The sequence below is a fragment of the Schistocerca cancellata genome, chromosome 5, assembly GCF_023864275.1.
Source record: "Schistocerca cancellata isolate TAMUIC-IGC-003103 chromosome 5, iqSchCanc2.1, whole genome shotgun sequence".
Classification (NCBI taxonomy): domain Eukaryota; kingdom Metazoa; phylum Arthropoda; class Insecta; order Orthoptera; family Acrididae; genus Schistocerca; species Schistocerca cancellata.
Window position 1 is genome coordinate 457,363,747 of NC_064630.1, and position 12,286 is coordinate 457,376,032.

Sequence of the window (12,286 nt, forward strand, 5' to 3'; positions counted from 1 at the left end):
GAATTTTTGATTTCAAAAATGGTGTGTCAATGAATGTGCATTAAAATTTGCTTGAAAACTGGAATAAAGTTAAGCACCTCATTCGAAATGTCGCCTGTGGCTTTTGGTGAATCTAATATGAGTAAGACAAAAAGCTTACGAATGGTTATAAAGTTTCAAAGTTGGTCGAGAAGGCGTTGAAGACGACGATCGTTCTGGACTCCCTCGCGCCGACAGCGGTGGCCGAGCGGTTCTAGGCGCTTCTGTCGGGAACCATGCGGCTGCTACGATCGCAGGTTCGAATCCTGCCTCGGGCATGGATGTTTGTGATGCCCTTAGGTTACTTAGGTTCAAGTAGTTCTAAGTTTAGGGGACTGATGACCTCCAATGTTAAGTCCCATAGTACTTACAGCCATTTGAGCCATTTCGGACTCCCTAGCACCTGAATTACTGATGCCAATGTGGAAGAAGTAAAGAAAATGGTTTTGAAAAATCCCCAAATTACCATCCAGAGAGCTTGCTGATGATGTCGGCATATCCTTGGGCTTATTCCAACTAATATTTTCGAATTTTTTGGGCATAGAACGTATAGGAACAAAGTTTACTTCGAAAATGTTTGATTTCAGCCAAGAACGACGTCCCATAGACATTGCTCAGGAATTGCTCAGTGAAGTCGACAACGATCCAGAACTTCTAAAGAAGATTATAACGGGTGACAAAATTTGGTTCTATGGGTATGACGTTGGAACCGTGACCCAGCCGTCTCAATGGAAACTGCTTGAAGAGCCAAAATAAATAAATAAATAAAATAAAATAAAATAAAATAAATAAATAAATAAATAAATAAATCTCAAGTTCCATCACATCTGAAGGTTCTTCTCGCTGTTTTCTTCAGTTACACTGGGGTAGTCCATCCTGAGTACCTGCCTTATTATTATATACTACCTGGAAGAAATGCGCCTTTTGCGTGAAGAAATGTGAAGAAAATGACCATAAGTGTGGCAATCCCGCTCGTGGAAATTGCATCACGGTAATTGTCCCACTCACTCCTCAATGCTTGTTTGTGATCTTTTTACAAAAATCAAAACCATTGTATTGTCTCAGCCACCGTATTCGCCGGACATAACCCCCTGCGACTTCTTTGTATTCCCGAGGCTAAGGGAACGGTGAAAGGACATAGTTTTTCCACCATTGATGAGATAAAAACAGAATCACTTAAGTAGCTGAGCACCATAACGAAAAGTGAGTGCCAAAGAGATTCAAGACTGGAAATAGCGCTGGCACGAATGTATTACATCTGAGTTTGATTACTTCGAACAAAATTGATGATGATAAATAAATTGAGATTCTGTAAGAAAAAAAAATCCCATTACTTTTCGATCACATCTCGTAACTTGCCTTAATTTCTGGCAGAGATCAGATGCTTCTTGGCACGTTGTTCTGAGTCACGCAGGTTATCGTGGTAACACGCAGCAGTCGACACGCCAATAGCTTATCGGCCGTCTGATGGTTGCTGCTGCGTGCTTTCAGCAGCATCATCTACCATGGCGATCGTACTCTTCCTGCCACCAGCGTACACTACAGTTAGCACAGTTTCCCTCAAATATGAAAATGTTCTGTTGGAAGAACGTAACTTTGTCTTGTAATACGACAAATTCTTTTCTTTTAAATTGGTTTTTCACGTAAAATCTAGAATTATTTTACAACGGCTTCGAAATTTAAATTACTCCACAGCTTGCGACATATCATTTCCCTAGCTGTAGATATGAGGATTCGGAGGAGAATTAACTGGATTTGGAATTTATGTGGGGTAGGGATTTTATGTTGTTTTGAATCTGGTGGACGACCGCGACTTGGGGATGTCTCATTGTCTGTCAGTGACCCAAGAACCACTACCCCGCAATGAGCTACCGGTGGTGGCGTTCATCTGCAGTCGATGGTTTTCCTTAATCTGGATAAAAGGAGCAGTAATGTAGGTTCGCAGTGCATGCTGACTATAAAGGTCCAAGACTGCAATGCTCGTTTAAAGGCTAGAAATTTTCCACTGCCGTCAGGTTTCCTCAAATTACCATTTAGTTGGATGCCAGAGACATGCTATTAACGCCACTCATATTCATGAAGTGTTCTACGTTTGTCTGTCTTTACTTGTGCTGCTGTCGCCTGATCCGCTACGACTGAAAGTGTCGACAGTCTTGCTAGTACGATAAGTGAAGTCTGTTGTCTCCTATGCTCATTGCCACCTATGCTCTCGTCGCTGCAAGTACTGTTTGTGCACAGCTCTGGGTATTATTTCTGAACAGATGCTGAGATCGGCCCACAAGTTAGCAGCAACTTAGCTTCCCGACTTATTGCACCACTTGAACGTAGCCATACAACTAAATACCCAAGACAATTTGAAAATAATCATACGCCTAGAAAATGTAAATTACACATACTTCCTACACTGAAGAGCCAAAGAGGCTGGTACACCGGCCTAATATTGTGTAGGGTACCGGGAGAACGCAGAAGTGCCACAACACGGAGTGAAAAGAACTCGACTAATGTCTGAAGTAGTGTTGGAGGCAATTGGCACCATGTATTCTGCAGCGCTGTCGATAAATCAGTAAGAATACGAGGCGGTGGATATCTCTTCTGAACAGCACGGTGCAAGGCATCCAAGATATGCTCAATAATGTTCGTGTCTGGGGAGTTTGGTGGCCAGCGGAAGTGTTTAAACTCAGAAGAGTATTCCTGGAGCCACATTGTAGCAATTCCGCACATGTGGGGCATTGCTTTGTCCTGGTGTAATTGTCCAAGTCCGTCGTAAGGCACAACTGTCATGAATAGAAAAAAATGGCTCTGAGCACTATGGGACTTAATATCTGTGGTCATCGGGCCCCTAGAACTTAGAACTACTTAAACCTAACTAACCTAAGGACATCACACACATCCATGCTCGACGCAGGATTCGAACCTGCGACTGTAGCAGTAGCGCGGTTCCGGACTGAGCGCCTAGAACCGCTAGACCGCCGCGGCCGGCTGTCATGAATAGATGCAGGTGGTCAGACAGGATGCTTACGTAAGTGTCACCTGTAAGAGTGGTATCTAGACGTATCAGCGATTCCATATCATTCCAACTGACACGCCCTACACCATTACAGAGCCTTCACCAGCTAGAACAGTCCCGTGCTGACATGCAGGGTCCATGAATGGATGAAATTGTCTCTATACCCGTACACACCTATCCATTCGATAAAATTTGAAACGAAACTCATCCGAACAGGCAACATGTTTCCAGGGGTCAACCATCCGATGTCGGTGTTGACGGGCCCAAGTGAGGCGTAAAGGTTTGTGTCGTGCAGTCATCAATGGTAAACGAGTGGGCCTTCGGCTCACGAAGCCCATATGGACGATGTTGCATTGAATTTTTTGCAGGTTGACACTTGTTGACGGCCCAACATTGAAATCTGCAGCGATTTGCGGAAGGGCTACACCTCTGTCACGATGAACGATTCTCTTCAATCGTCGTTGATCCCGTTCTTGCAGGATCTTTTTCCGGCCGCAGCGATGTCGGAGATTTGATATTTTACCTAATTCCTGATATTCACAGTTGTTGCTGTTGTGGTTTTCAGTCCTGAGACTGGTTTGATGCAGCTCTCCATGCTACTCTATCCTGTGCAAGCTTCTTCATCTCCCAGGGCCTACTGCAACCTACATCCTTCTGAATCTGTTTAGTGTACTCATCCCTTGGTCTCCCTCTACGATTTTTACCCTCCCAGCTGCCCTCCAATACTAAATTGGTGATTCCTTGATGCCTCAGAACATGTCCTACCAACCGATCCCTTCTTCTAGTCAAGTTGTGCCACAAACTTCTCTTCTCCCCAATCCTATTCACAGTACACTCGTGAAATGGTCGTACCGGAAAATCCCCACTTCATCGCTACCCCGGAGATGCTGTGTCCCATCGCCCGTGCGCTGGCTATAACACCCCGCTCAAACTCACTTAAATCTTGATAATTGTAGCAGCAGTCACCGATCCAACAACTGCGCCAGACACTTGTTATATAGGCGCTTCCGACCGCAGCGCCGTATTCTGCCTGTTAACATATATGCCTGTATCTGAATTCGCATGCCTATACCTGTTTCTTTGGCGTTCAATGTATATTGTAGAACATATTCACGAAATCTTAGCGATGATTTCTGACACTTATAGTCCGTAAGTTGATGCCTTTTTTATTTTAATGCATACGAGGCTGCTCTCTGGTAATGACTCGATGGCCTGCAGAGATATGACTGTAATGCAAGACCCGTTGTGGTGTTGGGGCAGACGCGCCGACGTGCCGCGACGAGCGCGAGCAGCTGCTGGGCGCGCTGAAGCACGAGACGGTGGCGCTGCGCTGCGAGGTGGACGCCAGCCCGGCGCCGCTCGCCTTCCACTGGACCTTCAACAACTCGGGCGAGCTGGCCGAGGTGCCGCCGGCGCGCTACACCAGCCTCGGCGCCATCTCCTCCCTCAACTACACCCCCGTCTCCGATATGGACTACGGCACGCTTGCCTGCTGGGCCACCAACGCGGTCGGCAACCAGCGGGCGCCGTGCGTCTTCCAGGTAGTGGCCGCAGGTAAACGAGACCTCCCAAGCCGCCGACGGGCCGCACCGCCTTGCCTCGCCTGCACTGCTGCAGCGCTTTGCACCAGCCTCCCACTGCTGCACCGCTGCACAGGCGCGTGCCAGCCTGGCTCATGTCTGTGATTTTGAAACTTCTATAGGTGGTTTCGTCTTGTACCTATACATCCCACTCCAGAACGGTAGCAGAAGATAGAAACTATTGTCCGTAGATACCGCTGTCCAAGTTTAATGAGTTCAAAGGATGACGTAAAGGTTCCATCATTTCCTACTGTAATAAATATTTCCAAGCGACTAGTTACGGTCAAACGAATATCTTCAAAGCACTGATCAACACTGCATCGAGTTGAACGACGGTTCCTTACGAGGCAAACTCCCCATTGCACCCCTCTCAGATTTAGTTGGGAGAGGGCCCATTGGACAGCCCGTCACAAACTGAACGCAGTTCGAGCATGAATACTAGAAGTAGGTGTACTGGACTGTGAAAGATTGCAAAATAGAAACACTGAATGGTCCAAGAACGTAAGTGCAATACAGAACAGCCGTGAAGAGAAATAGCGTCGTGGTTAAGTGGAATCGGCACGGTAGCTCAGTATGTTCGGTCTAAAGCTACCCTCTGCAGGAAAAAAACTGAGCGAATGTATCAACGTTGATCTCGAACTGGAGTCATGACACGTCCGCCCCGAACAAAGGCAATGAACAATGATCAAAATGAGATTTAAAAGAAAAATATGGTGACAGTGTTGGGCTACCGTGCGGACGAGCCGTGTTGAAATCTCCCTTGTGCCAAATTTCTTCCATTTTTTTTCCTGCTGTTCGCCTTATTCAAATTTGTGTCTTACTTTGTGGTGTCACGTCCGTTTGCAACAGCTAGGTGACCTATAATGGCAGTTGATTCTGCACAACTACTCTATTAGCAGCCGAATGGCTTTCGAATGGCAACCGAAAACTTTTGATAACAAGGTGACAAATCAACCGAATCCTCCACCGGAGAACATGTTTGGTGTCTCATACACGGCAGTAGTGAAAGTACGTGTGTCATATGATAGGAGTCTCTTACCGACGCACCTAATTTGGGCACCTGGTCAATGAGTGAGATTGCCTTCTTGCCAGATTTAGGTGTTCGTATGATTGTGAATGTGATCACTCCCAAGGAAATGATGAAAACATAACAGTTTGCCACATAAGCAGCAACAAATGAACGCAGCAGTTTCACAATCATACAATTTCTCTGTGCTTTGTCCAAATATATGTTTTTAACGTCTTTAAACCTGCGATCCGTTTTGAAAGTCTTGACTCTTGAATTCCTTTGTTGCCACATAGTTCACACCCGTTTATTTGTTATTTTTATTTCAGTCAGACGTCCATAAGGTGTCTCATCTGCTCTCAGTATTCATCACATTCACTTGCAGCGGTAACGTATTCTTACCACATGTTTCATATCCTATAACCAATGTAAAGTATCACAACTGCCAAGACTACAGAAAGAACGAACATTTCAGTGATCGGAACGACAGTTCATAATATTATGAAAAAACAAAAATAACACTTGAGAGTTTTGAATACGGTTCGCCCGCTTTGTTACTCGAACAACATGGTCACTTACACATGACGCCATTGCTTTTCCACGCTGCTCTTTACTCTTTTCCTTGCACAGTTCACTATTTTTATTTTGATGTTTTTTCGCAGTTCAGTACACCTTCTCCCTGTTTTCATGCTTGATCTGTGTTCGGTCTTTGACAGACTACCGACTGGGCCATCTTACCACTAACACTGATGGAGTGCGGCGGCCAGTTTCCACTGTTAGCGTTATTTCCAGGATTTGCTTCTATTCGCACCGTAAGTGCATCTATTAGTTTACGCTGTCTGATCAGAAGTGACAGAAGCCACCCCCCCCCCCTCTCCCGTGACCAGTATAAAATATTAAAATATTAGATGGCGATTATTGTGTTGTAGATAGAGAATCAGTATCACAACTGGATGCGTCCGGCAGGTTGGTTGGTTTGTGTGGGTTGAAGGGACCAGAATACAAAGCCCTTCGGTCTCTTTTCACAATCCTGAAAACCCACAAGGAATAAAAACAAGCAACAGAGGTAACAACGGACGACACAGAGCAAGAAAGACGCAGGCAAAGACCAGATAACAGGGAATTAAAAGCACACAGAGTTGTACAGTGGTTGGCCGACCATGGAAACAAAAAAGGAAAACTCAACCACTGAGAGACACTAATTACCTCAATCTAAAACCGCAGGCCGAAGGCCAGAGGCAACACACAAAAGGGACAAACCCTCAGATTGAGCCATAAAAGCCCCCTGCTAGAATAACACTCAAAACAAAGCCTGCCATGGCAGCGTCATCGGTTAAAAGAACAGGGAGCGTAACAGGCAGCGCAAACGTCTGTCTAAGCGCAGTTAAAAGCGGACAGTTCAGAATGTTCAAATGTGTGTGAAATTGTATGGGACTTAACTGCTAAGGTCATCAGTCCCTAAACTTGCACACTACTAAACCTAATATATCCAAAGGACAAACACACACACCCATGCCCAAGGGAGGACTTGAACCCCTGCCGGGACCAGCCGCTAAAAGGGGACAGTCCAACAAGATGTGGACCACTGTCAGTGCTGACCCACAGCGACATAGAGGTTGGTTTTCGCAGCACAATAAATTGGTCATGCGTCAGCCAAGTGTGGCCAATGCATTGCCGGCAGAGAACAACGGAATCCTTGTAAGAGGCTTGCATAGAGGATTTCCACATACCTGTAGTCTCCTTGATAACCCGAAGTTTGTTGGGTGAAGGCAGGGTTCGCCATTAATCACTCTACGTACCAAGGACTTTCTGCCGCAATACTACCTGGAGATCACATTTCGAAAGGCCAATCTCCAGGGCCAGTTCACTGATAGCCCGTTTGGACAGCCTGTCATCATGTTCATTACTTGGGATGCCAAAATAACCTGGGATACACACAAACCATGGGGAAGCCGCAATGAGCAAGAGTGTGGATGGACTCCTGGATAGCCATCACCGGACGAGAGCGAGGAAAACACAGGTCGCTAGCTCGTAAAACGCTCAGGAAGTCACTACAGATGACGAAGGACTCACCTGCGGATATCCTCTAGGGCGAGAGAGATGGATACCAGCTCTGCAGTGAAAAAACTGCAACCAGCCGGCAATGAGCATTGTTTAGAATGATCCCCAAGAGTAATAGCATAACCAACTCGACCAACAACAATCGAACCGTCGGTATAGACCACGTCAGAGCCGTGAAACGCGGCAACAACGGAAAGAATGCAGCGGCGGAGGGACTCAGGAGGGACTGAATCCTTTGGACCCTGTGCCAGATCCAGCCAAAGGCATGGGAAGGAGACACACCACTGGGTATATGTAAATGGGCCCAGAAAAGTGGTAGGAGAGGGAAAAACTCAAGCCCAGAGAGAAGAGCCTGGTTGTGAACTGATATTATTCACCATGACCAGAGCCGCTGTCAGGAAGATGGACGACGGAGTTGGGGAACAGGAGACAGTAATTTATATGCCCAGGCAAGCTACAAACAAGTGCAGCATAAGTTGATGCCGGATCCTCAATTGAGGGACACCAGCCTTCACAAGGATGCTGTTTAGAGGGCTTGTGTGGAAAGCTCCAGTTACAAGTCGGACCCTGAACTGAACTATGGGTTCAAGTAACCGCAACCTGGAAGGCGATGCTCAACCATAAACCAGGCTCCCATAATCGAGATGGGACTGAATCAACGCCTGATACAGTCGTAGAAGTGTAGACTGATCGGCACCCCAGCTTGTGTCACTAATGCAATGAAGAGTGTTAAGATGGCACCAGCATGTTTGTTTAAGCTGCCGAATGTGAGGGAGCCAAGCCAACTGGGCAGCAAAAAGCAAGAACCGATGCTTCTCCACCATAGCAAGGGGATCACCGTCAAGATAAACCCATGGCTCAGGGTGAACAGTGCAATGCCGGCAGAAATGCATGACGCAGGTCTTGGCAGCCGAGAAATGGAAGCCTTGCGTGATGGCCCAAGACTGCGCCCTGTGGATAGCGCTCTGTAGCTGCCTTTCAGCAACCACAATGCTAGTGGAGCTATAGTACAGACAAAAGTCATCAGCATACAACGAAGCCTATACGGACGTTCCCACAGCTGCAGCTAGTCAAAACGGCTCTGAGCACTATGGGACTTAACTACTGAGGTCATCAGTCCCCTAGAACTTAGAACTACTTAAACTTCTGAGGTCATCAGTCCCCTAGAACTTAGAACTACTTAAACCTAACTAACCTAAGGACAGCACACACATCCATGCCCGAGGCAGGATTCGAACCTGTGACCGTAGCGGTCACGCGGTTCCAAACTGACGCGCTTAGAACCGCACGGCCACACCAGCCGGCTTGCAGCTAGTCCATTGATAGCAACTAAAAAGAGGCAGACACTCAAGACAGTGCTTTGCGGGACTCCATTCTCCTGGACTCGGGAGGAACTATGTGAGGGAACAACTTGCACTTGGAAGGAACGAAGAGACAGAAAATTTTGAATAAAAATCGGGAGCAGGCCCTGAACACCCCACCCATCAAGTGTGATGAGGATGTGATGCCGCCATGTTGTATCATATGCCTTCAGCATGTCAAAAGGGACAGCAACCAGATGCTGACGATGGGCAAATGACATGAGGATGGCAGACTCCAGGCAGACCAGATTATTGGTGGCAGTGCATCCCTTTGGAACCCACCTTTGGACAGGGCCAGAAGGCCACAAGACTCAAGTAGCCAACTCAACCTCCGGCTCACCATCTGTTCAAGCAACTTGTGCAGAATGTTGGTGAAGCTAATGAGGCGGTAGCTGTCCACCTCCAGTGGGTTCTCACCAGGTTTCAACATGGGGATGACAATGCTTTCCAACTATTGTGATGAGAACTCACCCTCAATCCAGATACGGTTGAAAAAGTCTAGGAGGCATCACTGGCAGTTCACTGAGAGGTGTTTGAGCATCTGATAGTGGATGTGATCCAGCCTGAGAGCCATATCAGGGCAAGTGGCTAGGGTAATTTGGAGCATTGTATGATTTTGGGTGGCATATGTGGAATGAAAGTCTCCGACATTCCAATTGCTCTTTCAGTGAGCAGAAGGCCAATGGGTAATTCATAGAAGCGGAACTCTGAGCAAAATGCTCCACTAAGAGTTCTGCAATCGTATCGGTGTCAGTACAGCGCTCCTGTTTCCGTCAGTGAATAAGGCATTGGGCTCAGGCATGGAACCGCTTAAAGGCAATGAGGTGGTCCAGTGACGGGTGCCACTTATGACATTGGAAGGCCTGCCTGCAATCACGAATCGCCTCAGCGATCTCTGGTGACCACCAAGGCACAGTCCTCTGGTGAGGGGACCCAGAAGAACAGGGAACTGCAAATTCCGCTGCAGAAACAATGCCGGTGGTGACCATGTGAACCACCACCTCAATGGCGTCATGAGAATGAGGCTCAATAGTGGCAGTGGAGGTGAATGACTCCCAATCAGTCTCATTCAAAGCCCATCTGGGGAGGGGCCTAGATGAGTGACGCTGTGGCAGTGACAGAAAGACTGGAAAGTGGTCACTATCGCACAAGTTCTCATGCACATGCCAGTGGATGGATGGTAGAAGGCCAGGTCTGCAGACCAAAAGGTCGATGGCTGAGCACATGCCATGCACCACACTGAAATGTGTGGAGGCACCATTATTTAAAAGAGAAAGGTCGAGCTATGCCAACACTTGCTCAATGACAGTACCTCAGCCTGTTGCCACCAATCCGAATAACAGAAAAGGCTGCGGCAGTTGGACTATCAGCGCAGCCAATATATGCTGTGGGACATCACCACCCAGTGGAAGATAGAGACAGCAGACAGTAATAGCCTGAGGCGTCCACACCTCAAAGCGACAGCCTCTAAAGGTGTTTGAAGTGGGACACACTCGCTTAAAAGAGAGTTAAAGACATAGACACAGACTCCACAAGATAACCTTTCATAAGACGCCCAATTCTTATAATAACTCTGATACACAGAGGGTGGGTGTTCGCATCGCCAGAAACCAATATTTCTGGAGAGCAATGCAGAAGAAAGAGTGGTGGCTGAGTAGTTGTTGGAGCTCAGCAAGGTGGTGGAAAAAACCGCTGCAGTCATCTGACTGCACAAGGAGGTCAGGGTGGAAAATAACACCCTGGCCTATATTAAGGTTTCTATGTGGCGTAATCGAGACAGGGATGTCACCGAGTTTGTCACAGGCGAGCAGCGCCCACTACTGGGCTGCGGAGGTTGCCTGGATCAAAATTTGCCTGCTGTGCATATGGAAAACACCGCCACTTCCCCAAATCTATCCTCAAGATCGTCGACAAAAAACTGGGGCTTTGTTGCCTGAAACGTCTCTTCATCAGTCCTGCTGCAAACGGGGTACTGAGGCGAATACAGCTCTCAAGATCTGGTCGCCTGATGGTCCTCGAAAGGTGTAGCCAGGGAGGGAAACGATCGGAAATCATAGGTCGCAGCATCAAAATCATTCCTGACATGCTTTGAGACTGCTGGGACCGAGCGACCACCAGCTTGATTAGATTTAACCCGTTTCACTGAGAGTCATCCGCCCAGCGGCTCTCCCCACAGGCACCACCCATCGTCAGCAAGGCCACCTAGTGGGATGGCCATTGTGGGAGTCCTGGTGCCCCAGAAGGATGGGAACTTGCTCCTTGTCAGACGTGGGGAGATCTCAGCTCTGACATCAGCATTGTGATCCCTGTGTTGTCAGGGAGCTGTCACCAAGAGGGTACATGACAACCCCACCACGATGACTGGCTACCGCACTGGTTTTTGGGTGTCAAAATGGTCCAGAATTGTCGTGGGCGCGAAGGATGGTACAGTGCAGGAGACGAGAATTAGGCAAGCCAGAAGACGTTGGGGGCAAAGCCCACCACAAGACAATAAGTAGCATGAAAGATCTTGGTGCATGATGGACAAACAAAAAACACCACATAAGGCGTTCTTCCCCAAATGGCACGCACTAGAAACAGAAATTTGGAAAAGGTGGCGGTCAAACCCGAGAGGGGACCAACACGACAGGCAGGAATACCGCTGGCCTATTCTAACCCCCAGACCATCAGGGGGTGGTCCGGCAGCATTGCTCAGCAACTTGGATGTTACCTGAGTGGTTCAAAAAAGACAACACGGACATTTCAACTTCTCCAAAGCAGCCCAATTCTATTGTGGATGAAGTGATTGTGAAGTGGAAACGTGAAGGAACAACTACAGATACACCAAGAGCAGGTAGACCTCATCAAGCACTGCGGAAGCTCGTTGTAAAGCATTGCATGAAATTGGATAAAGTTTTACCATCAGTCCATCTTCCTCAAGGACTGGAAAGAATGGGGTACAATGGCCGAGCAGCTCCAAATAAGCCAAACATTTCTGTAAACAAGCCTAGGTGGATCTTGACTTGTAAAGGGCGACGCCACTGTACATCGGATGACTGAAATCGACTGATTTGCGGTGATGAATAACGATATACGTTGTGGCATTCTGATGGAAGAGTTAGGCGAATGCCTAGAGAATGCTAGCAGCCATCTTGTATAGTGCCACCAATGAAGTATGGAAGAGACGGCGTTGCGGTGTGGAGGCATTTGTTTGTGACTAGAAAGTGGTCTCCTCACTTACGGAAGCGCTATATTCGGAAGGACATGAGCACGT

General features: G+C 47.5%; 1 protein-coding gene across 4 annotated transcripts in view; it reads left to right on the forward strand.

Moving 5' to 3' along the window:
- The window catches only part of LOC126188244 (neural cell adhesion molecule 2), a 612,074-nt gene that overhangs the window by 419,452 nt on the left and 180,336 nt on the right, over nt 1-12,286 (forward strand). For all 4 annotated transcript variants that reach the window (XR_007537838.1, XR_007537839.1, XM_049929802.1 and 1 more), the window contains exon 9: nt 4,286-4,579. Coding sequence is in view for 2 of the 4 variants with exons in the window: in XM_049929802.1 (XP_049785759.1) it covers nt 4,286-4,579 (294 nt within the window). In the remaining 2 variants the exon portion in view is untranslated. The remainder of the gene's footprint in view (nt 1-4,285; nt 4,580-12,286) is intronic.